The 23,691-nt window shown below is 43.1% G+C and overlaps 1 protein-coding gene across 1 annotated transcript; it reads right to left on the bottom strand.

Moving 5' to 3' along the window:
• Positions 1 to 250: 250 nt before the first annotated feature.
• Positions 251 to 23,362, bottom strand: ENPP6 (ectonucleotide pyrophosphatase/phosphodiesterase 6). Its single transcript, XM_065736548.1, has 8 exons — positions 23,046 to 23,362; positions 14,094 to 14,273; positions 8,522 to 8,633; positions 5,778 to 5,919; positions 4,372 to 4,551; positions 1,850 to 1,987; positions 824 to 947; positions 251 to 530 (listed from the first exon to the last, which is right to left on the bottom strand). Exons 1-8 carry the CDS (start codon positions 23,272 to 23,274, stop codon positions 319 to 321), a joined length of 1,317 nt encoding a protein of 438 aa, XP_065592620.1. The 5' UTR covers positions 23,275 to 23,362; the 3' UTR covers positions 251 to 318.
• Between the last annotated feature and the right edge of the window lie 329 nt (positions 23,363 to 23,691).

Raw genomic sequence — 23,691 nt, 5'->3', positions numbered from 1 at the left:
ACAGAAAACATTGCTGATATCTGGCCTAAAGCTACTCCCAACACCAGTGTTGTAAATTCAGAGTAGCAACACCAGCTTTTCTGACTGTGTTTAGAGCAGCGCACAACTTGGCTCTGCGTTAGGACTGGTGTAAAAGCTGGATGGGTCAGATTCATGCCTGGTGCAGCACAGCAGATGGATGGGGACAGCACGCTAGTAAGGAAGCTATTATTCAAATGAAGAATTTCAGAGGGAAAAAAAAAGGAAGAATAACAAAAAATAATAATAAAAAAAAAAAGAATCAAGTTGCTGGCAACACTGACCAACATTGTTTGGGGATCACAGCATCCAGAAGAGCAAGAGCAGAGTCAGTGCCAGCACACAGCCGCTCTGTGTGCAGAGTGGCACGCGGATGGCCGTGTTCTTCAGCATGCACTCCACCCTGGACCAGGAGCCATTGTTTGGCAGCGGCTGCACTCCTGCCAGGCTGCACATGATGTTGTAAACATCCACGGATCTGATGGGAGGCGCGCGGTAGTTGGATCTGAAATCTGCAGGAAGAGCAGCAGAGAGAGGCATCAGCAGCTGCAGGCTCCACTGCTGAAATGCAGGGCAAGCGCTCTTCTGCCCTTCCTAGGGCTTAGCCAGGAGGTTGGGGTGCTAAATGTAATCTGTATTATCAATTCTTTTGTTATATTTGATAATTACAATCTATATAATTTACACCATAACTCAGCAATAATGTTTTGGATGTTTTTGTTCACCATCCAGTTGCTCAGCGAGATGCCCAGCTGGGGCAGCCCCAGCTGTATCCCTGCTAGGGATGGGGATGATGGCATTGTACCTGGCCCGTACGCAAGGAAGATGCCCCTCATCTCCATCAGCTCATTGTCGTAGCCATGCCAGCCGTTCTGCCAGGCCTCCCTCTTTCCTGTGCCATTCTCCCAGAAGGGCAGCTTGTCCCTGCTCTGGGAAACAGCAGCAGAACGTTAGCAATACAAATACAAAATTATTGTTATTATTATTATTAATAATAATAATAATGTATAGCAATATGTTGCTATGTAAATCTCTTTATGTACAGATCTAATTGATTTTCTGCTTAACAAGCTCTCAGAATTTCCATATGAACACTAGATACCCTCTAGATAACCCACAGTCTGACCCTTTTAGTGGCCACGGGGCTTGGGAGAATTGAGGCAATTTTAGGACAGTCTGGTGAGCGGGGAAGCTAGTGGAAATAAAAGTAGAAGTAGAGCTGAAGGGAGGGGTACTAAGATCTCAAGAGCTTACTTAATGGGAACAATCTTTTCACATCTGGCAAGAGCAGAACTGGCAGAAGGAAGAGGAGTAAATCAACACAACCATACTGGCAAATTATGGGAAATGGACAAGTCTATTTTAAGGACCCATCTTCACAATTTAACTTTGTCTAGCTTCAGCATAGCTGTCACAAATTTAGGCTTTTTGTACGCTCACAGCAATAGTTGATGTGAGCTTTGCTCTCAGCATTGGTGTAAGCATAAGTAAATGATGCAATACTTTGACTCAATGTCCAGCAAAAAACAATCTCAGAATCATAGAATTGCTGAGGTTGGAAAAAACCTCGAAGATCATCCAGTCCAACCATCCACCTACCACCAATATTTCCCACTAAACTGAGTCCCTCAGTAGAATGTCTAAACATTTCTTGAACACCTCCAGTGCCAGTGATTCCACCACCTCCCTGGGCAGCCCATTCCAGTGCCTGAACACTCTTTCAGATAAGTTCTTCCTAACATCCATCCTGAATCTCCCCTGATGTGTTCTTCTTACTGTGTTCACGTTTGGCACCTTTTCACACTGATAGCTAACTATTTTGCTTCTTTACCTCTACTATGAACCATCCCTCCTCAGCCACAAGAGTTAAAGGAGACACAAATTTTCCTTTTTTGTAGAAAAACCTCTCTGGAATATCCTGTATGTTGTAAACGTCCATGTGGTCCACAGCTTTCAATTTTTGATATATCTGCAAAGAAAACAACTGTTAGCACAGCATATAGCTATAAAGAGCACAGGTACACCTACAGGACAGTAGAAACACCTGTGTTTTTGTTTTGTTTTGTTTTGTTTTGTCTTTTAAATAGCTAATCCCTCCTTAATCACCAGGACATTCGAACTGGAACTTTTCAAGTCCTAAGGTGATGGCTATGCAAAATCTCCTAATAGATTTTCTAAAGTTCTGAAGACTTGGATTGTAAGCATATAGAAAACCAGGTCATTAAGTGCACTTAGAATACACACACTCACAAATATATGCATGAAATTATGTAAACCTACAGAGATAGATTAATGGAAACCAAACAAACAAGGAAAACCATAAGCTAAATGGTGAAGAGGGATGCTTGAAGTCTCAGTGGGGAGTGGATACAAATTAGGAAAAGGGATATTCTCTTTGGCCTACTCTGCCACTTGTTCCCTCTTTGTGCTTCAGAGAACACAACACAAATTATGTTTCTTATACAACCACTCAATCCCTATCAAAGAGATCGATAGTCCTTCGTTATCTGCTTTATAATGATGTGTGAGATTTATCAGTCAATGCCTGCAGCTTTGAAGGTGCACAGTGATGTGCAAATGGCCTATTAACTTTAATTATACTATCTGGAATAAAATCACACAACAGTGATCCCAATTATTCAGAGAAATATTTAAAATATCTAAAGAGATTCATATACCATTGAGAAGATGCCTATTGGAGTCCCCAGAACTTATGTCACTCTTCTACCTAAATACAACTAATCTTCAGGAAGAAATAGCTCTATTTAACAAGAAGAAAAATTTCACTAGCCTTTTAGTGAAGTCCATCCTGCATATGTGATGCATTTACACACGTGCAGGAGATTTGCACTGTCTAACTGGGGTGCTTCAGTCATCCATCCAAGGCTGAAACTCCTCACACTATATGTGGTTGGGAAGCTGGGCCTCAGCCTCACCTTCCTACCATGGCTTTGGCTAGAGAGTGCTCCTGTCATCTCATCAGGACTTTTGGTGATTCAGAGAGGCATAACTCTTAACTGTAATACCACCAGGTTATGATACAATCTAATTCCTGTGCACGGCTCTTTAAAGTGAATTAAAGCTGTTGAATCTGGCTCTTGGGAAGCTGAAAATCAACTTAATTTTCTTGAAGTGGCAGCACTCCACTGAAAGAAATGAAGGAAGAAGAAAACAAAACCACAGCGTGAAGCATTGTATTTTACTCTCCTTGGGGATATTAGGCTATTTAATGAAAGGGAAACATGTGCTTAAAGAGCTTTGTTGGATGAAACCCCATGTCTCTGTGAAGTTGCAACCTACACTTGCCCTTGTTTGAAGGTCTTTGCCTACAAAACAAGAGATTACTGAGTTAGGCAGAGGAAGACATTTATCAGTGCTATAATTCCCTGCAGAAACTTTGAGCAATAGACTTACGCATGCCTCTAAGAAAACTGTCAGTCCTGGCAATAATTTAAAATGTTTGCAGTATCCTAGCTGTGCAATTCCATGAGACCCTCTTTGGGTGCAAAAACTGGCAAATGTTCTCTTCAATGAATTGCACGACTAACAGTGCACTGGAATTTGCTAAAATATATTATAGAAAGCAATTTTTTTCAGTTGGGAGTGAGGATTCCCTGCTTGTACATCCATTTGTCTATATTCTGAGGACAGCTGTAATGACTTCTCAAGCGCTGGTTTCTGGTTCAGCAATAACTCACAAGTGTATTAGTTACAGACGTTGCATTTTCATTCTCTTCAAGTGGTTTCCATATTTCTTTCTGTATTGTTTTAATTTGCCCCTCAACATCCTGTAGTTCTAGCCTTGGGCTTTTTATGATGGATTTAATCCAACGTGCTTATTCTTCAAAACCCTTCCAAGAGAATATTGTAAAAATGAGCTTTTTTATCATTATTATTTTATTATTAATTTTTTTTTTTAATTCTGGTCTATTTGAGCTGATTCCTCAATCTCTAAGAGGATTCACTGGAATAAAAATACCTGACCTCTTCCAGATCTTTTGCAAATCCCAGCTACTGAGTCAGCAAATTGACCAAAATATACGTAAATTTTTGAAAAAAATCTTCTAGTTTCATCAGAAGCAAAAAGAGGTGGCGTTTGAAAGCTCATATCTGTGCCAAATAGTGGAAGATTATGCTTTTAATCTGCCTGGTGTTAATTCCCTTCAAAAACCTCTGTTACAAGTGTGTAAAGTCACAGGATTAAAGCAGCCATGGAGAAGAGCCACTGGTTGGTTCCTACGCATATCTCAGAGGACACAATTTGGGTGTTACACTCATACCAAAGAAACAAGTGGCATAAAGAACCAAGAAAACATGAAATAAAATAAATCAGCACCAACGAGCTGTACATACCTCCGTGTGCTTCTCTGGAACTGGCCAGAGGCTTACAACAGGACCTCGGTCCTTCATTTGTATTGTATCACTCATATTGATGTAGTTTTTCAGCTCAATCACTTTGTCTGTCCAAGAGATGTCCGTCATCCCATGATCGGAGAAGAGGAGGACATTGACATCGTGCTGAAGGCCTTTGTTCTGTGAAATAAGTGCATGAGAAACATTAAGGCCAGGCTTCATACCGTCTGTGCTTCCTGGTAAATTTTAAACACCATTTGAACTCCTTGTAATCCAGTGGAAGTCCACCAGAAATAGCATGGCCAAAATCATCCTGCAGTGGACTTGGCCACCACCAATATTAGCAGCTGTCAGCTCTCACATGCTGCCCTATATGAGCCTAAGGGATCGGCACCAGAGAGAGATCTGCCAAAATAAACTCAGCCCCCCTTCCCCCCCAAACAAATAACCAGATTCTACATTCCAGTTCACATTAATGATTGACCCAGTTAGTCTTAGACAGGATTTTATCCAGCTATTCATTTTCTATAGGTCTAAATGGCTGGGTAAGAGCAACTTTGTCACAGTACCACTGGTGGCAAAGGTCTTCCCCACTTTCCTAAAACACAGTCACTTGGCATTACAGATTTCATGATTTAGTGAAAAAGGAAAAATATATTCCCCTCTTTGCTGAGGAGATAGAGATCTCTAATGTGTACTTATCACTGTGAAAAGAGAGCAGAATTATTCATAGAACTGACATTTACCCAAAAGCTTAATATCTTCCTTTTCTCACCACAAAATAATTTGGATAGCATTTTTTTAAAGCAAAGCTTCACGTACAGAGTTCTGAGCAGTACCATAAAAATTACCATAAAAGTTCATCGTCTGATTTCATAAACCATACAAACTGAGCTGTTTTGATTCACTCGCCCACTATAAATTCCAGCCAGCAACATGAGTTATAAACAGTCACGTGTAGATTGGTTTATGGCTTCCTGGGGCTATTGGGGTAACAATCCACTAGGCGGACTATATCAGCATCGACAAAAATATGAATCAGGGGAATGGTCTCTTACCTTCCACATGGTATCAATAGCCTCACCTCTGGAGGAAATAAAAGTTTACAGCCAATGCACCCAATTAACAGGCATTAAACAGGCTTTTCACAGTGCCACAAGGAGCAGTTCTTAAAGCTTTTTAAAGGTGGTGTTAGGGTCTCAATTAATTACTGGTTTTTAAAAGGTTTCTCTAACAACTGTTGTAATGGCATCATTACATGCACTTTGGGAAGAGACACAGGTAGTTCTGGGGCTATAAGATGACACACGCGTGGTGAACAGCCTTTTTTACAGAGCAGTCACTAATGATTGCAGCACAAAGGAAAGCAAAATGCATCCAGAACTCGGTTTTCCAGTGCCACTGACCTTAATCTGTGTGATCATGTTGCTCAAGGCTTTGTCCACCTCCTTCAGAGCGCTCTTCCTCTGCTCAGACCAGGGGCCATAGTGGTGGCCTTCGACATCGATGCGCTCATAGTACACCGCTGCCATTTCGGCACTGCCATTGCTGGAAGTTGGAGGGAAAGGAGAGGATGATGCGTGTGGGTTAACACAGCTCTTCTCACCAGCACTTAGAGCACTGGAGCCCTCTGCTATGCCTCCAAATTGCAAAGGCATCTTGTTATTGAATGGCAAAGAAAGAGCCCGAAAACATACTGATTTCTGTGCTCAGTGTCCTTATTAAAAGGATTGTGGGAACTACAAGTAAAATATGCTTTAATTGTGGTTTGATTCTTCTGGCTTTCTCCTGTGTGAGGTCTTGCAATCCACCTAAGTCAACTCAGGACAATCTACTCCATGACCCTAGAGAAACCCATGTAGGGCAATTTGGGGTGAGATTTTAGATAGGGCTTTTGTTCAGGAATCTGATCAATGAATAGAAGAAAATCAGGGTGATCTCAGAGTTGCACAAGGTTGGTTAATCACACATTTTTGCACTGAATGTCTCTCAGCCCAATTAGTAGGGGTAGCACATATATATCAATGCTTAATTACATTTTCATGACCACTGTACAGTTCACTGCAAAGCTTGCTGAGAGCAATTGTGTGGATAAAATCACAAATTTATGTTTAAGAAGTTCAAACACAGTCTTTTTCTACAGTATTTCATATGTGAGAGAGTGTGCCATCTATAATATATGCCCTGATCCAGATCAAGATCCCTACAAAAAGATTTTATGTGATGTTCTGACAGGTCTGGCTTCTCTCATTAAAAACATGCAAGTAATTTGGGGTGATGAGTGAGTCAGAAGAGAAAAATTGGAGGTGAGGGACCAAATGAATGAAATTAGGACCTATCATGTACATTTGGGAGTTTGCTGAAGGCCTCAGAAGAGCAGTCCTGTAGGCAGCTGAATGTCTCTGCCTTGATGGGAACATCCCTGTCAGTCATCCTACATGGCTTTAAAACCATTCAAAAGAAGCTCTCCCCCCACTCAATTTCATTTTAATTGTTACTTTCCATCTATATTAGGCACAAATTAATTTCTAAAATGTAATCCTGTAACTTCTGTGCTGGATATGTCCTCGCTGAACCTCTTGAAATAGTTTTTTTCTGCAGCAGTGCCTGACATTTCACTGTTGAGACTATTTTGGCTTCTAACCTGCAACTAAAAGACCATTTTGATCTAGACAAAAACTAAGAAAAATCTTGACTGAATAGAACAAATGGTCTGTCTTAGACCACAGTGAGATTTCTCAATAAGGGCTCAGTGCTGCAGTGATACATGCTGAACCTTACATACAACTTCAATGTTAGTCCTCTATTCTCCTATAATCAGTAAATTTCAAAAGAAATAGATAAGGAAAACTTGCTAAGGAAAGCTGAACAGCATCTATAACTGTATCAAGAAGGGGTTTATTTTATTAATACACTTTACAGGCACTACACAATCTTCATGGAAACGGCCCTAAAGTTCTAGTTAGGGAAGAAACGTAAGGAAGGTATTAGGGGGAAAGAAAGAGACCCAGGATGAAATTCTAGAGGAGATAATGTGCAAACAAAAACAGTTCAGAGACCAAACTTCCCTCAGCTCCATCAGAATCTGCAGGATTTGGGCCCCTTGGGAAGCTGTAGCTGGTGCTTGCTGCAGACAACGTGGTAACGTAGATTTGCCCTCTTCCTGAAATGGGCAGTGCTTGCCTCCTGCAAGCTGCCCTGCCCACGCTTGTGTGTCCCTGCTGTTCTCAGTGCCAGCTGCAGCAAGCAGCCTGATGACTCGAAGTGAAATAGCTATTGAAACATTTTCAGTGGATTTTCACATGCTCTGAGACAGCTTCCCTCTAAGCCCTCTGCTGTAAATGGCATTAATTCGCAAGCATCTGTGCAGCTGGGAGCAACATCCCCAGCAGCTCTGCCATCATTTTGGAGCCTTTCTGGTAAGAACGAGTAACCCTCAGCATCTGCATACTAGACTTTTCAGTTTCAGCTGGATAAATGATGGAACCAACAAGTTTTAAAGGAGGAATGTGATTTACAGCAGAAGTAAGGCTTAGGTTACACACATGGTGGTGTAGGCTCAACACATGTAATTTTACAAGCTCTAAGGAATTCTTCCTTGTTAACCTTTGGATAAGAGATGGTGCAACTGGAAAGCTGGGTGTGGAACATGCTGTTTTCCTAAGAGCCACCTGAGAGATGTCTTATCGTAGTACTCATATTTACACAGAATTAATGCCTAATCCAAAAGAATTGTGCCTAAGATGTTTCAAAATGCAGAAAGAGCCAAAACATTGGTCTTGTAAACAAGGGACCAGAGCTGAATTTCTTAGGAGTGCTCTCTAAATCTCTGCAATTCAAAGGATGCTACTGCAGGTCAGAGAAGGAGTTCTCACAGTCTGATACTGAAGTTGTTTGAAACAGTAAGTCAGGTTGGCTCCTCTGTGTTGTAACCTATTCACAGTGAAAGGAATATGTGTTTCCCTCTGACCTTAACATAACTCTCTGTTCCTGTATACAGTCATGTTTCTATGACAGTATTATAATCCACTCTTGAACCTCATCTTCCTATGTTGGAGCTAATCCTGAAAACTGTCCTAGAGCTCATTGTAAATCCAAATATTCACCTTTAGGAAAGGAAAGAACCCTCTGCAGAATTTTAGTGACATACCGGAGAGCCTCGAGAGCATCGCTGATAGCATCTGCGAAGTTTTGATCTGTTGGGACACTGAAGTATTCACGGCAATAACTTGGTCTGACTCCAAGGATTTCAACCTCACAACCTACGAATGAAAAACTGGTGAATTCTGCAGTTCTACCTTCATTACAGACCCCACAGACTGTGCAAGTTCACAGTAAATTCCCTGTGACATTACTTACTTTACACCTTCCCTGCTGGAAACTTTGCAGTAGGGAACGGAAAAGGGGAGAGAGGTTTGTTGGATGAGTGCTTGCAGCAAAGGGAACATTGGATCCTTTTATTTCCCTCTAAAGAGGAAGGCGAGACCTTCCCAGGACACAAAACTCTGATGCCCTCATGACCCATCATTTCCAACCCAATCATTCAGCTGTTTCCATCTTAACTACTATGGTCGCATACCCTCGTTTCCAGACTTTCAACGTTGTGGATTTAGATAATGTTCCCTCGAAGTTTGGCAAATATTTTCCACTTAGACACACTGCATCTTACATCATAATATCCTCTATAGATTGTATTTTATTATGTGATTCTGGCACTCCACTATTAAATCTGTTTCCCAAGAGACCTTGTTGAAACAGTATAAACCAATTAACTCTCTTGGTAACTTGCAGCCTTCCTTGCAAAATACAGTCCAGAAATTTGTGGCAACAAATCCTACAGGAGAACATGGCCCCGTACACACAAAAACTTGCTTTTGTGGTTTTCTGCCCTTTTGCTCTCTGGTTCCTGTGCTGATGAATAACATTAATATTTAAAAGAACGATGCTTTCAGAAACACTGGATTCATGTGAAATATGTTTAGAGAACCCCAGAGTGCTCCCATCAGAGCTGTGTATTGTAGGTTACTGGGGCACAAAAGAAAAAAACAGGTATTTTGGAAAATGTACTCTGTACACAGCAATACTGTCGGGTCAAAAAGGCAACTGTAAGCGGTACACTGAATCTGCCTATATTTAGGTCACTTTGCTTTTCCTTTGGAATGAAAGAGAGAGGCTTAAAGACTGTTAGAAGCTGTTACGTTGGCTGGGAGGAATTTAGGTTGCATAGGAGGTGTAAGTCCAGAGAGGACACTAGGGCAAATTGCAGAGCTCTTCTCTGAGACATTTCACAGTGGTTTAATCTCTGGGAAACTCAGCAAAGAGAAACTGTCTGTGTCATGTGCCTCAGCCTGCAGAAGCTCATATGGCTGAGATGCAATACTGGGATACAAGGAAAAGAAAGCATCTTGCAAAATAAGTTGACCAAGAGACCTAGCATTGCAGTGCAAGTCGCAACAGGCAATAGCAAGGGATATAGTATTGCAACAGATGAAACAGCACACCTTTTGGCTTTGTTCAGTTTAGGCTGTCCACACTATGTTTCTCCTATTTCTCAGGCCAAGATCTGCAGAAGACAGGCCTTTGGTGACTTAACATACAGCCTTGTATGTTATTTCTACTTTCAGGAATTTGATGCTCCTGAATGCTACCAAAACAGCCAACAAGTTTGAAGGCAGATATCCAATTTACATGCTAAAATGATGGGACACCCATTTTTAAAGGATCTTACTCTAACCCAGTTTACCTTCTGCTGCAGCAGTCGTTCCAGTCTTCAGTTCTGGCTAGGCAGGTACCTATCAGCAGGCCCACGTAATTAATGTGGCTGCATACCTCATACAACATCTACCTGGATGGGATTGCAGTCAGTGGCATAAGATACAGTTGCTTAAATGCATTCTTCTGCATGATGTCCTGAGTGCTACCAGCAGCAAAACACAAGTTTTTAGGCACCTCAGGTGCTAGAGGTGACCAAGTAATCCTCGTTGGTTTTGCTAGCATTTCAGGATTGAACTGGAACTTCACAACCAACTTCTTCTCCAACGTTTGAGTCTTGGAAAACACTGGATCCAAAGCCATTTTTCTAGTTAGGACATGTTCAGAAACACAAGACCAGTCATAGCTAATGTGAGAAGTGATACCTAGAATTTTATATTAGATGGATGTTTGCTCATAGCCAGTGAATCATAGGTTGGCTTTTCCTCTTCATATACTGACATTAGATTATAATTTTCTCAGATATTTTTCTCCAGAATTACTCATATAATAATTTTAATTGACAGCATCAACCTCTTGGGGACCTGGATTATTTTAGTTGCTCTGATGTCTTTGCTATTTCTAGGTTGTCCAGAGATGAATACAGCATAAGAGCCTACAGAAGCGGCAAAAATTAGAGATAGGTTTTGGCCACTTCAGTGGTAAGAAAGAAAGAAGAAGTGGCCAAAAAGCACACAGTTCATTGACATTGTTCTGCTTTGTTTGCTTGTTTATGGTTTTGTGGTTTGACTTGTTGTGGGATTTTTTTTGCCTCTGTAATAAACAGAACTTAAAATTGGATTTGTGATGTTCAGGCTTGTTAAAATTCCCAAATACAGGCTCTGAGGACCCTCTAGTAATTATATTGTATCTTGGTAGAGGCCAGGACAGCTGGTAAATTTTTTTCATTTAAATGAAATGGGAAAGGATATTTGAAAGCATTTGGAAGCAGACAAAGGGAATGTTAGGCTTTTCCTGGTTCAAGTACAAATAGATGAGCTGTATGTGCTGAGATTTAATATTAAATACCTTTCTGTATAGTTTTGAAGGAAATAAAACCTTTAGTTTAAAACTTCAGCTTCTGGAGCAGGAAAAAGGAATTCTTTTGCAGTGATCTATCTGACATGGGGACTTGAGCCTCTGCCAATTTTAAATTGTGTTTCTAAACATTGATTTAACAGTTGGACACTTCATGTCATAACAGAAAGTCCTGACAACTTTCCAGACTAGCACCGTGGTCTGGAAAATGTTGTGTTCAAATGGCAAGAGGTTGGATTCAGAGTTTATTTTTCCCTTTCTCTCATTTCAGTATTTAGAAAAGATGTCACTGCACTTCAGCTGAAGCAATTGTACACAATGCTGAAAAAATGAACCTCAATATAGTGTTAACTATTATGTTTTTCTGAGCGACTGAACATTCAGAGGATATATAACTTTTTCCCCAGGAACACCTTGAAGAGCAGATGATGCCTGATCAACACTCATCTATGAAGCGAGACTGTTTGTTGCTGCCATTAATAAAGCAAAAAAATGTCCCCACAAGCCAAATGATTACCACAAGATCTTTTGGCACAAGCAGTGCTGGACACCCAGCGCAGTGGCGTTTTGGATCCTCTGCTTCTAGGGCTAGGATGTCCAGAATGAATTCTGCAGACTTGTCTGTGTTTATGCTCAGATGCAGATGTGATGGATGACCATTCGCACTCAACAACCCATTGCTTGGTGTCCCCTAGTTTTAGGGTTTAGACTTTCTTCTTCTAAGCACTGAACGTGCGCGGCCATGGGATAGAGGGAAAGATAAGAACCAGCAAATTTTGGGTTCCAAATTTACAAAGCTCGGAACTGGAACTGATGAGGAAATGGTAGTGGAATAAGTTGGCCCTGGCAATTAGCCCTCTGGCATTCACAACACATTGCCATTACATTTGATCACTCTTGTTTGGGTCATTGTCTTCAGTGACTGTTGGCTAGGGAAAAAATTCATTGCAGAACAAAGTACAATGAATTTGGCACTATACTGCTGTTCCTACTAACAAATTGCTCTGAACAGCAAAGAACATCCAGCCAGGATTTCCATTCAGATAAAGGAGTTTGAGGTTTCAAGATTGCCAAAAAAAGTCATCAATTTCTGCTTCTGACATCATTTTCAGTTGATATAAATAGACGACCTGCAAATTTTCAAATGGAATTTATAGACTTGCAATCAGATATTCAACTCAAAAATCTGATCATGTCTCTTCACCAGATTTTCATGAGTCTCTCTTGCCAGAGAGAAATCACTTCACAACCACTTCACAACCAATCCTCACTTCACAACGACGCTTTACTCATGTCATTGCTCTTGGCAGTATAAAAATTTGTGAACAGTTGTCAAGGATGAAGCACAGGAGGAGTAAAAGCTTCATCAAAAGTCTCTGACAAACACCCCAAAAGCTCACCTAGAATTGCAACCACCGCCCTCAAACCCACTCGATGGTTTAGTTTCACAAGGTCACATATCTTGCTGGTTTTATGGTTTTGCTCCTCTTTTTTATTAATTTTTAAATACAAATGTATTAATGATATCATATGTTTTATGAGGGTTATTCTGAAAGTAATACCTCCTGTTTTATTAAGTTGACTTATGATGTCAGAGGCAGATGTTGGTGGTAGGGCAGTAGAGGTTGAACCTTCCCACCAATTTCTGTTACATTTTGTCGACATGTGACAGGTGGCATCTGATATGGAAGCACATATGAAGCAAAGGGGTGTCATTGAATTATTCCATGTGGAAAAAATGCCACTCACTGACTTCAGTGATACTTTCTGGAAGTTTTTGGAGAACAAACAGTGGGTGTGAGCACAGTGAGTGGTGCATTTCAGCAGCAATAGTGATACTAGTTCTTCTTCACTTGTGTAGATTGCTGTGAGCACAGCATAGAAGCTCTTGTTCATCACTAATGAAAATGCACAGCTGACGGTGGTGGCTATGTTGAAAAAGAGTGTTCTGTAGCTGAGAATTTGCTTTACCAAATAGCATTACCACGCTCTTCGTATTGGTTGTAGTTTCCATGGAAACAAATAGGAGGTATTACTTTCAGAGCAACTTAAGTATATGCAGCCCAAGACAATTCTTCTTTGCTCAGCGTGGCCCAGGCAAGACAGAAGGTTGGATACTCATGTTCTATCTAGTCTTCAGCTTCAACCCATTCACATCACAAGGCAATATTGCTACTCTTAGAGCTTTTCTCTCTGGCTAGCTTTTCAAAGTTCTTCATCTTGGTTTCCTCTTCCTTCCCATTCCTACAACTGTGGCCTTTTTCCTGGAAAGCGTATACTGGGTGGTGGAGATGGGCTGAGGACCCCTGGCAATTTTGGTGGTCCAGCATCCAACAAATCAGGAATGGAAAGGCCAGCTCCCTCTAAATGAAAACCTCATACTTGGAGAGACAGTGATCTCAGAGGAGCTAGTGATGAAGACAACTGTGATCATTCCTGCTCACCAAAAAATGCTTTGCATTCCACTGGGAATTTTTCTGCATCCATAATACAAGTTGATGTTCTTCAGCTCTCAGCTACTAAGTTTCAGCTTAAAAACAAATAAACACTGGGAGAGGATGGTTGCTCTTCAGCTTTGATCAGTGATGTGGCCCATGGCATTGCTCTGTGAAACATTCAGCACATCAAGGGTATGGATGGACAGAAGGAAGAAGCAGATGGGAGAAGAAGGAGATGCTCTGCATGCCAACAATGGCCCTAAAGGTAATCTCTGATGGAATATTACTCCCAGTGACACCTTGGTTGTTCTCTTTCTAAGCCATATGCCAATTTTCTTGGTCTTAAAAAAGAGAATTAAAGTTCATAAGTGATTAGTAAAGTATTCATAATTCTTGGCTGTATTTCAGAACTGTAGTGTATGAAAGAGCCACCCTATAGAGTACAGAGTGCTTAAAGATACATCAATAATTGGTATTAATTTTGGGCATACTAACCTGGCCAGTAGTACATAAAAACGTTCTTTTTTTCTTTCATCATTGTGACCCACAAAGGCTCTGATCCGTTCCACCAGAGAGGCAGGAGGCTTTCTTTATTCACACCAATATCAAAAGATACATTCATCTTTGGGTCCCACATGTAGTTTCCAGTCATCTGATGAACCTCACAGTGGCGACCTTTGGGGAGGAAAAATAAAAAGAGCACCATCAGACCTGCATTCCCCGGCAGAAGTATGCCACCAGCAACACATCCCTGTTATCACCTGCTCACTTAGCAAGTCAGATGAAAAGATGCCTCTGGAAGCATGAGTGGTACAGAAAGAATGTCTAGTTAGTTCAGCTGAAGTCTGCCAGCTTTGATGAACTTTAGGCCAGAAGAAGGGACTCTCCCAGCCCAAACAACCCACCGTAGCAGCAGCCACAGAGGTGCTACATGTTGAGCTGAGGTCTGGCTTCTCTGCATACAACATCTGCCTGGTCAGAGACTATTTTAGGACACCTGCCCCCACACAGCCCCAATACCACAGTCTGTAACAGGAAAGGACAAAAGCATTGTCTGGAAACATAGAAGAAACTTAGGGAAACTCACCCTTGTCCTATGCTTCATCTAATGCATGCACTGCTCAGTGATGGCACTTAAAAGAGCAGGGCAACAGCTCTTGGAATAAAGTAAAAATACTAAATAGCAAGGCCACCACCCTTAAAGTAGCCTAAAAGCTCCAGGATAGTAAGGAGTGAGGGAATCAGACAGGACATAGCTGGAGCAAGTGACCCTCTCCATCCCCACTCCATGCTGTTCTGCTAAACCAGGTATTCATTTCCCTGAAGATCTTTTTGTCACCAAAACCATCCAAGGGGCCCTCTATTCCTGGCATATACCTTAGCTGCAAGCCACACACCCACAGGAGATCGGGTCTCCTGCTGAGGCCCTTCCAGCCTATTTGTTGGAAGGATTCCCCTCTCCTCTTTGAAATAATCCATGGTCCACACCGGTTTTCCTCATACAAGTCAGAAACAGGCTAAAACCTTTACATGCTATTTTTAATTTCCATTATTGTTTGCTGTTTTGTTGTTGTTTACAAACATGAACACACTTTATTCTTGGTTATGGGGACAGCAATCATTTCACTTGACATTTTCAAGCCCTCTCAGTGCACATTGGGAATACCTGTGCAACTCTATATTACAAGACACTAGTATTTATTGGATGAAAGCTGTCTTTTAATCACTGTCAGAAGAGAAGATACAGCATCTTAAGAGTTAACCTGCAGGTGAGTTAATAACAATGGAAAACAAAACGTTAAAGATTAAGTTGTACTGGAAGATAATTATTTCCTCATCTTAAAAAGAAACAACTAATGTATCTGTGAGACATTGCCATCATTACCTGGTGACTCATGACACTTCAAAGATCCAGATTACAGACATTGATTACTGTGAGAATAAGTGTGGTGAGCAGAACTGAAATAACCTCAATATTCTTGCTTTAAAAGAGCCAGAGGACTCTGTATACTTAGTGTACACATGACCTTGAAATGGATCTTGAAAATCTCCTTCCTATTATACACTGTATTAAAACAAACAGGCTTCTCCTTCCTATTATACACCATATTAAAACAAACAAGCTTAATTTAGGAAAACTTGTGGACTGGAGGGGAAGTAATCTGTCCTCCTCAGGCTGCCAAGAACTTTCTTCATTGTGAGTCTAAGAAAAAACTAGAACAAAGCTTCTGTAGTGCCTCAAAAACACAAGTTTCCTACTTAGAGGACAGCCTTGACTCTTCAGCTTCTTGAAGTCCATATAATCTCAGCCATATAACAACCTGCTAAACTGCAGAGCCAGCATCTAGTGCTAGCCTCAGAAACCTGCAGGTTGGGCCAAAGCGGGGAGGTCACGCAATCTGTTTGATGCACAGTACAGCTTTCATACAAAAACAATGAGCTCCAGCTGCTACTGATGTCAGCTCCCCATAGGATTTGAGGTCTACTGTCGGTTGGCTCACCTCTTTAAGGAACAGAACAGAGATTGTTCTTTGCAGCGTTGTTGGGAAGTTTCATTATGTGTGTGCAATAATACAGAGGACAGTATTCTCCTGATCACCACATTAGATGATTAGTTCATTCCTCCATAGGCTCCATGGGCTCCAACTCTTTTTATACTAAAGAAACACCTACAAGACTGTAAGGTATCAATGTTTTAGATGAACTGTGATTTGGTTGCTGTTTTGGAAACATCTGCAGTGTGTGACAGACTCCTAAGCATTTCTATAAGCTGCTAGTTGTGCTCTTGGAGAATCCCTACACCAACAAATAATTGCAATATGCACACAATATGAAGCATAGAAAAATAAGATATGGTTAGTTCAGATCTTAAGAGATGACATAAATATTATTCAAGTTCAAAGGCTCACAGGGCTAGGAGGGAACATCAGATGAGCAGACAGGACCATATAATGCTGCCCAAAGTCATTCCCCTCTGCTTGCCTGTAGCCAGTATCCCAGGCAGACCTCAGATCTCCTTGGAAGATATTAGTAACCAACTAATCAGTCTCTGTCTTGCATTGTTCATCCCAATAGTCATAATCAAGAAATGACATTCAAAAAGTATGCCTGCTCTCTAATTTGATTTTTGCCCTGTGTTAATCTTCATCCACTTTCATGCCTTGCTCACTAGATTAAAAAGCCCTGCCATAACTAAGATTTCTCCCCTGAAGACATTTATACAAAGAATTAAGGTCATTCCTCAAATTTCTTCTGAGCCACGTGGCACCCAAGTTCTTTACATCTTTTGCTGTAATTTATTACCCCCAGCCTGAGAAAATGGCCTCAGGTGATCCTCTTTTTTAACTATTGTCAAAATAGCAACGTGTTTTTACATGATCACCATAGAATGCTAAATTTGTTATTGCTTCCATTACTGCAACTTTCCTCTGTAATCAAACATTAACTTTAGAGTTTCAAAAGAAGAAACAGGGCAAAAGCCAAATGCGGTGGACAGATGTCACGAGTTAAAGTCACTGCAGTTGCAGTAAAAGAACAACCCTTCTTTGAGTAACAGAGAAAAAGAAAGAGCATATAGTTCCCAGGAATATAAATGCTGTATCCTTCTGTAAGAGAGCCAGGAGTTGAGTTCCTTCATGCAAACCCCATTCACAAGTCCTGTAAGATTCTACAGTAGAGCAGAAGTGGCCAGGCTCCCATGCCCAGTGTGTGGAATTAAATGTCTCATACCATTGGTTGCTGCCTAACCCTGAAATCACACTAGTGATAAGTGATTAGTCTACAAGAGGTCAGTGGGAGCCTTTGCCCTGATGAAGTGCCCCTACCACGCACAAGTTCCCCAGCAAAAACAGTTCCTTCAAGGTGTGGGCAGATAATTCACGCTTCCAGAAGAGCTTGTTGGCAATGCCTTTCCACTTTTTTTGTGGTCTTCAATACCATATTGATCCACAGCTGAAACACTGTAGCCTACGTCAAGCGAGAACTTGCCATACAAGTAAGTCCACACCAAAAGCTATATGTAGGTGTTTTTGTTTTGTTGGTTGTTTTTGTTTTTTTTTTCCTTCTTTTTCTGAAGGGAATTCATTGATCTGCAACTCCTGTGCCTTAGCAGCCACAGCTCTGAGCAGTTTTTGGATTGGAACCAACAACGTGCAGAGCTGTTTGGTGCACTGTGAGGGAGGGAGCAAGCCTCTAGCAGCCTTCTTTTCATCACTTTTCTTTTAATTCTAGACAGAGAGATACCTTGATACATGAATGTCCACTTACTGCTAATAGCTGGTAGCAGGTGCACTAGCTATGGGCTGCTCATCCCTCATCACATTCATTCCATCCTCCTGTCTTTTTTTTCCTGAAGCTGAGATAATTTTGTTTCTCTGGCACTGATAACCAGTGTCTCTCTTGTACTCCTAGCCCTGCAATTTTTACGTCTCAGACAAAATGTGGGTACTGTTTGTCTCCACTCTGCTGTTTCATTTGGTACCTTGAGATAGATTTAAATGAAGCAAGCTTTAAAGAAAACAAACAAACAAACAGAAAAGCTCGTCTCTTCAAAATTCTCTTGCCCTTGGTTTCTGTAAGAGCTTGTCTAAGTGATGAAAAGAAGTTGTTGGCATCCTTTCTGGAACCAGGCTGGATGTCAGGTTCTCTTTAACATACAGCAGAAGTGGGACAACTGCTGAAACCACCACGAGCAAAAATGAGAGCCATGTTGGTTTGAGAACTGCAGTACTGACCACTACACCAGCATATGTAGCTCTACAGTTTTAAAGTGAGAGAAAGAGCGGGTCTTAAAGTGTAACACACACTTCCTCAGCTCCCAGAGAGGGATGTGGAAGAGCAGTGGCTGTGTTTGCGTTTTGCTGGTGTTAGCCACATTCCCTGCTGTGAGGGCTCAAAGGGCATGCTCCTAACGGTGATAGTTAATAATTAAGCATGGCAATCCCTATCCTCCATCTGTGCTGCACAGCCATGACTCGTGCTGACTGGAGAAGGCACCAGACAGGGCTCCTTGCAGTTACCATGTGGATAGAGGCCTGCAGTGCCACACTCTTGAAAGCCAGGAGACCACCACAGGATGAATGTGCATGGGTGTGAGGGTGAGCAGTCTGCATGGCATGTCAGCAACACAGCATACAGCTGGATTGACTGCACTGGGTAGGAATGGGAGCAGACTGAGCTATGGCAGGTGTGGGACAGCTCTGCAAAGACCACAGACCTCAACATGGAGCCCAGGAGACCCAAGATGCCCTCTTCTCCACCTCTTGAGGAAGACCTCTATCTCATATCATCCATGGGGCCATGCAGGATAAGCAGCTCCAAAGCTCTGCAGCATAAGCAGCTTTTCTCCTGAGAGAGGGCATGCACAGCTCCTTGGGTAACTGCTGTTGTTAACAGAGACCTCAGACTTTCCATTTACTTTGGCAGGAGACCTCCCTGCAGAAACATGCCAAGGCAGAGAATGGGAAGCACTAAACATTCTCCATAGGATAAGATCCAGAGGTGGCTTGTGATCTTAACTCCTTTCTTTGCAAAACAAAGCAGCACATGGTGTGACTAAGTGAGCCTTTTGCACTGGCAGATCTGGATTCCTTCTTCCCTCCATTGCAAACTCACAAGTAGTCCCACAGAGCTCCCTCTAACATGGCATCAGTAACACACAACCCTACTTCTCCCTGGTGAGCCCCTTTAAATATACTTGGATTTAAGGCCATGTCAGCACCAGAACTCTCTTCCAGCTTACTCATTGATGCCAGAATTCTAGAGTCAAAGATGGCAGTTTACTCAATTTCAGAGTGTCATTAAACTTGTAGAAGGGGGTCATGTATCTAGAGAGCTTTTGCCATTTTTACAGATTTTGCCTGGAAAACTTCTTGTCTTTTAGATTTTCCTGTAATATTTTCTATTCACAGCTTTGCTCACTGATACAGTATTTGCCCACAATAGGGATGTTTTTGTTGCCAGAGTGCCTTCCTGCTTCTTCTCAATTTTCATCTAGAACCACAGAACTCAGTGATAGTAGAGAAAACAAACAAAACATCAAAATGCAATACCATATATTCAGAACAGTGAGTTAGGACATCAGGTAGGATCTAGACTAGCAACAGAAGAGTTAGGTCAAGAACTAGTTTATTAGAGGGAGGGCAAAGATGGAATGCTATTGTCTTTGAATGACTCAAAATTGAGGATTAGCAGTAAAGATTTTCTTCTGATTACTCTCTCTAAATAATGAGCAGTCCCATCTCTAGCAGGGCTCTATGGCTTATTGCACTTAATAGCCAAAAACGCTGTGGCCTGGTCACATTTCAGCCACCCTGACATTCCCTGAATCCATCAGTTTGGGCAACTCATAATCCTCCCAGTTTCACCACCATAGGTTTTCAATTAGCTTTCCCAGCATTGCCACACAGTGTGGCATGATCATGGCAAGTCATATCAAGTTCATGCATCTCTTTTCAACACTTTACCAGTTCTTTTACCAAGACTTTTTGTAACATGTTACCTAAGCTGGGTACTCTTTCTCCCACTGCACCTAGTAAGTATTGTCAGCCAAACAGGTTCTGTTTCACATTGCTTGTTAGTGCTTTTTAGATCCATGCCTCTTGGTCGTCAGTTTTGGTTGGATCATCTTTCGGTAAAGCTCTACCTTGGTAGGCTGATGATTGGACTTGAATCCTGAAGGTCTAATTCCCAACCTAAATGTTCCTCTGGTTTAAACCACACCCTAAAGATTCACACAGACACTTAGTGAAAGGCAAAATGTAGAAAAGAGTGATCTTGCTCATGAGAATGGAAAGAGGGAAATGCATCCCAGCCGCAATGTCCTCGTGCCCAGACTCACAGTGCTGGGGCTGTGAGTATGCTTGAGTGGATGCAGTTCCCCACAGGCTTGTGAATGCACAGGGAAAGAAGGGATGCGGTGCTCCTCAGAGCAAGGGCTGGGATGTAAGGAGCAAATTGAGGTGGGAAGGTGCAGATTGTTTCTCAACTTGATTTAGCCTAATACGCCTGCAGACTATGAAAACTCTCTTAGAAATGCTAAGAAACATCAATTTGAAAGTTGGAAATGAATTTCTTAACAACTCACGATACAGCAGCTCAAGACAAGACACACAGAATAGGCTGTCCTTGTAGTCTCTGATTACACAGAACAAAATAGTAACATTTAAGTCCTGCATGTGCCAGTTTCTAAGGTAAGAAAAGTCAGTTAAATGCCCCTCCATAGTGCGGATGCACAAATTGTGGTGTCTGATGTGAGATCAGATTGAACATGCCTAGGCTGAGCATACAGCTTCACCGCCACCATATGCCTTCTACCTCAGCATCTCCTAAATCTGATAAAAAGGACCTGTGGGTGCTGGTGGATGGCATCTTGACATGAGCAAGCAGTGAGTCCTCACAGCCCAGAAAGCCAGCTATATCCTGGGCTGTGTCAACAGAAGTACAGCCAACAGGTCAGGGAAGAGGTTATCCTGGTCGTCTGCTTTGCGCTGTGAAATCTTGCCTGGAGCTCTGTGTCCAGATGTGGAGTCCTCAGTACAGAAGAGACCCAGACCTGCTGGAGTACATCCAGAGGAGGAACACAAAAATGACCCAAGGGATGGAACACCTCCCTATGAAGAGGGCGAGAGAGCTGAGGCTGTGCAGCCTGGAGAAGAGAAGGATCTGGGGAGACCTGAGAGCGGCCTTTCAGTATTTGAAGGGGGGCTGTAAGAAGGAAGGGGACAGACTCATTAGCAGGGTGTGCTGTGACAGGACAAGGGGAAATGGTTTCACACTAAAAGAGAGGAAATTTACATTGGATGTAAGGAAGAAGTTTTTTAATCTAAGGGTGGTGAAGTACTGATACAGGTTGCCCAGAGAGGCGGTGGATGCCCCATCCCTGGATACAGCCAAGGTCAGGCTGGAGGAGCTCTGAGCACCTGATGGAGCTGCAGATGTTCCTGTTTATTGGAGGAGGTTGGACCACACGGCCTTTAGGGGCCCCTTCCAACTCAGATGATTCTGTGGTTCTGTGAAACATACACCTACACTTTGAGTGCTCAGGCACGGTTTCAGATCGTCCTCTGGGCTTGTTTGTCACCTAAATCCAGTCCTTGTTTCTTGCTGACCTGTTTAACATTGTTGTGTCTCATGCACCACAAAAGTTAATTACTATTTGCAGGTCATTTGTATTTGCATGGAGAGCCCTGTCATGAAGGTCAGGAGACTTCAGAAAGAGTTCTGTCTCACAGCCTAATAGCTTCATGCTAGAAGCTGGTACCCTGGAACACGACAAGCCTGTTAGGGAAGCTTCATCACCTAAACCAAACCCTTTTTGAGTACTAAACTCTTGAAAGGACTGATGGACCTCATTCTGCACACATGTGCTTAACTGGCATGATGACAAAGTGTGGTAAGGAGAGAAAGCAGCTGCTCCCTGTTGCCCTTAGTGTCTTCACCCAAAGGCTCTTCACAAATAAGAAGTGTTAGGCATACACCTAAGGGAAATGGCCCACAGCAGAGTGGAACTCTTGGCAGTTTTCTACCTTTCTATTCCTTTATAATTCACAGTTGAAATGAGCACTGGCAGGCATTCATCTCAAGATGGGGAAGAGGGAGTTAAGCAGTTTCAAAACAAGCTGGGCACCACTGATGTCAGGGTCTGCCTTACAATGGCATCTCTTTGCCCTCCCAGCAAGCAGTGTGCTGACTGCTGGGCTGTGCATTGTTCTGCACGCAGAAGATGCCACTGACCCAGGAGGGAGCGGATTTTCACGCTGCTCCCAGAGCTGAAAGGCCCTGCTTGTCAAATAACCAGAGAGAAAGAATACGATCCAAAACTCCAGAAAAACTTTCCTGGTTCTTTATGTGCCTAGACTTCATCTGCAGGGTGACTTTATAGGAGAGGGATGGTTCAGCTGCACTCTGCATCCTTCCAGTGCCGCTGTAGCAGTGCATTGCCCTGTTCAGGTTAAAAGGAAACAGCTTCGGGAGCACGACGACTCTCCTCCCACTTTCCTGAGTGCTCAGAGGAAAGGAGCGGGGAGGGGAGCAGATTGCAGCTGTAAGGACTCAGAGCAAAGTCGGGGCAGGAACGGATGACAGCAAAAGTAAAAGAATATAAAAAGTACAATACTGAACTTTCTAAAGCGGACTGCCGGCTGAATACAAGCCTCCTCGTAGCCCCCCCTCAGAACATATGCCTTTTTATTGATTAAAAACTGTCCGAGCCGCCTCGTGCTCAGCGCTTTCTGCTTGTTTCAGCGTTCAGAGCACAGCAGGTGAGGCGAAGAGCCCCGCACCGCAGCAAAACCCGCTCCGAACAGCCTTCCCAGCTCTGGACTGCTCTGTTTATCCTCCAGCAGCAGCACTCAGCACGACCTGGGACATCCACTAGCACTGCGTACGGAAAGGCAGGCGAGATGCCCTCTGCCTCTGCGCGGAGCATCGCGGCAACGAATCACTCACCCGTCATCAGCGTGTAGTAGTTGGGGTAGGACAGGCTGGGGAAGTCGGGGGTCATGTAGTCCACCTTCACCCCCATACCGATGATGTCCCGAAAGCCCGGTAGGGACGCCAGCTCCGCGTCGTCGATGTAGTCGAAGCGGAAACCGTCGAGGAGGAAGAGCAGCAGCTTGCGCCGGGCGGCGGCGAGGGAGAGGAGGGTGAAGAAGACGAGGATCGCGCGGTTCCCCATGTCGGGCCGGCGGCGAGGGCTGTGCGATGGGGCCGGGCCTGGCACCGTTCTCCTCCGCCCGCTTTAAAGCTGTAGCCGCACCGCGCGTTAATTGCGAGCGGATGATGAGCTGCCGGATCGCTGTGTCGGTGCGGGGCTCCGCCAGGGGCAGTTCTCGGCTCGCTGCGGGACTACGCAGCTCCTCGTGCTTTAATAGGAGAAGCCAGCCTGCAGCGCTAATCGCACAGCGACGGACCGTCGGGGCCGCTGTTAGGAGTAAGAGCTGGGCGGTGCCGAGTTTCACATTAATGAAAAGTCGCTTTGGTCGCAGTTCTCCGCAGGGTCCTCCTCCCTCCACCTCTGCGGCTGTCCCCGCAGCCCGGCTTTCCTGCGGTGGCTATTAGGGGCGGCAGCCGGACGCTGCCTCGCATTAACCCC

The sequence above is a fragment of the Cyrtonyx montezumae genome, unplaced genomic scaffold (genome assembly GCF_038088225.1).
Source record: "Cyrtonyx montezumae isolate F1298 unplaced genomic scaffold, pur_monq_1.0 scaffold_2, whole genome shotgun sequence".
Classification (NCBI taxonomy): Eukaryota; Metazoa; Chordata; class Aves; order Galliformes; family Odontophoridae; genus Cyrtonyx; species Cyrtonyx montezumae.
Note: the sequence above shows the minus strand (reverse complement) of the source record. Positions and strands in the feature narration are given on the sequence as shown.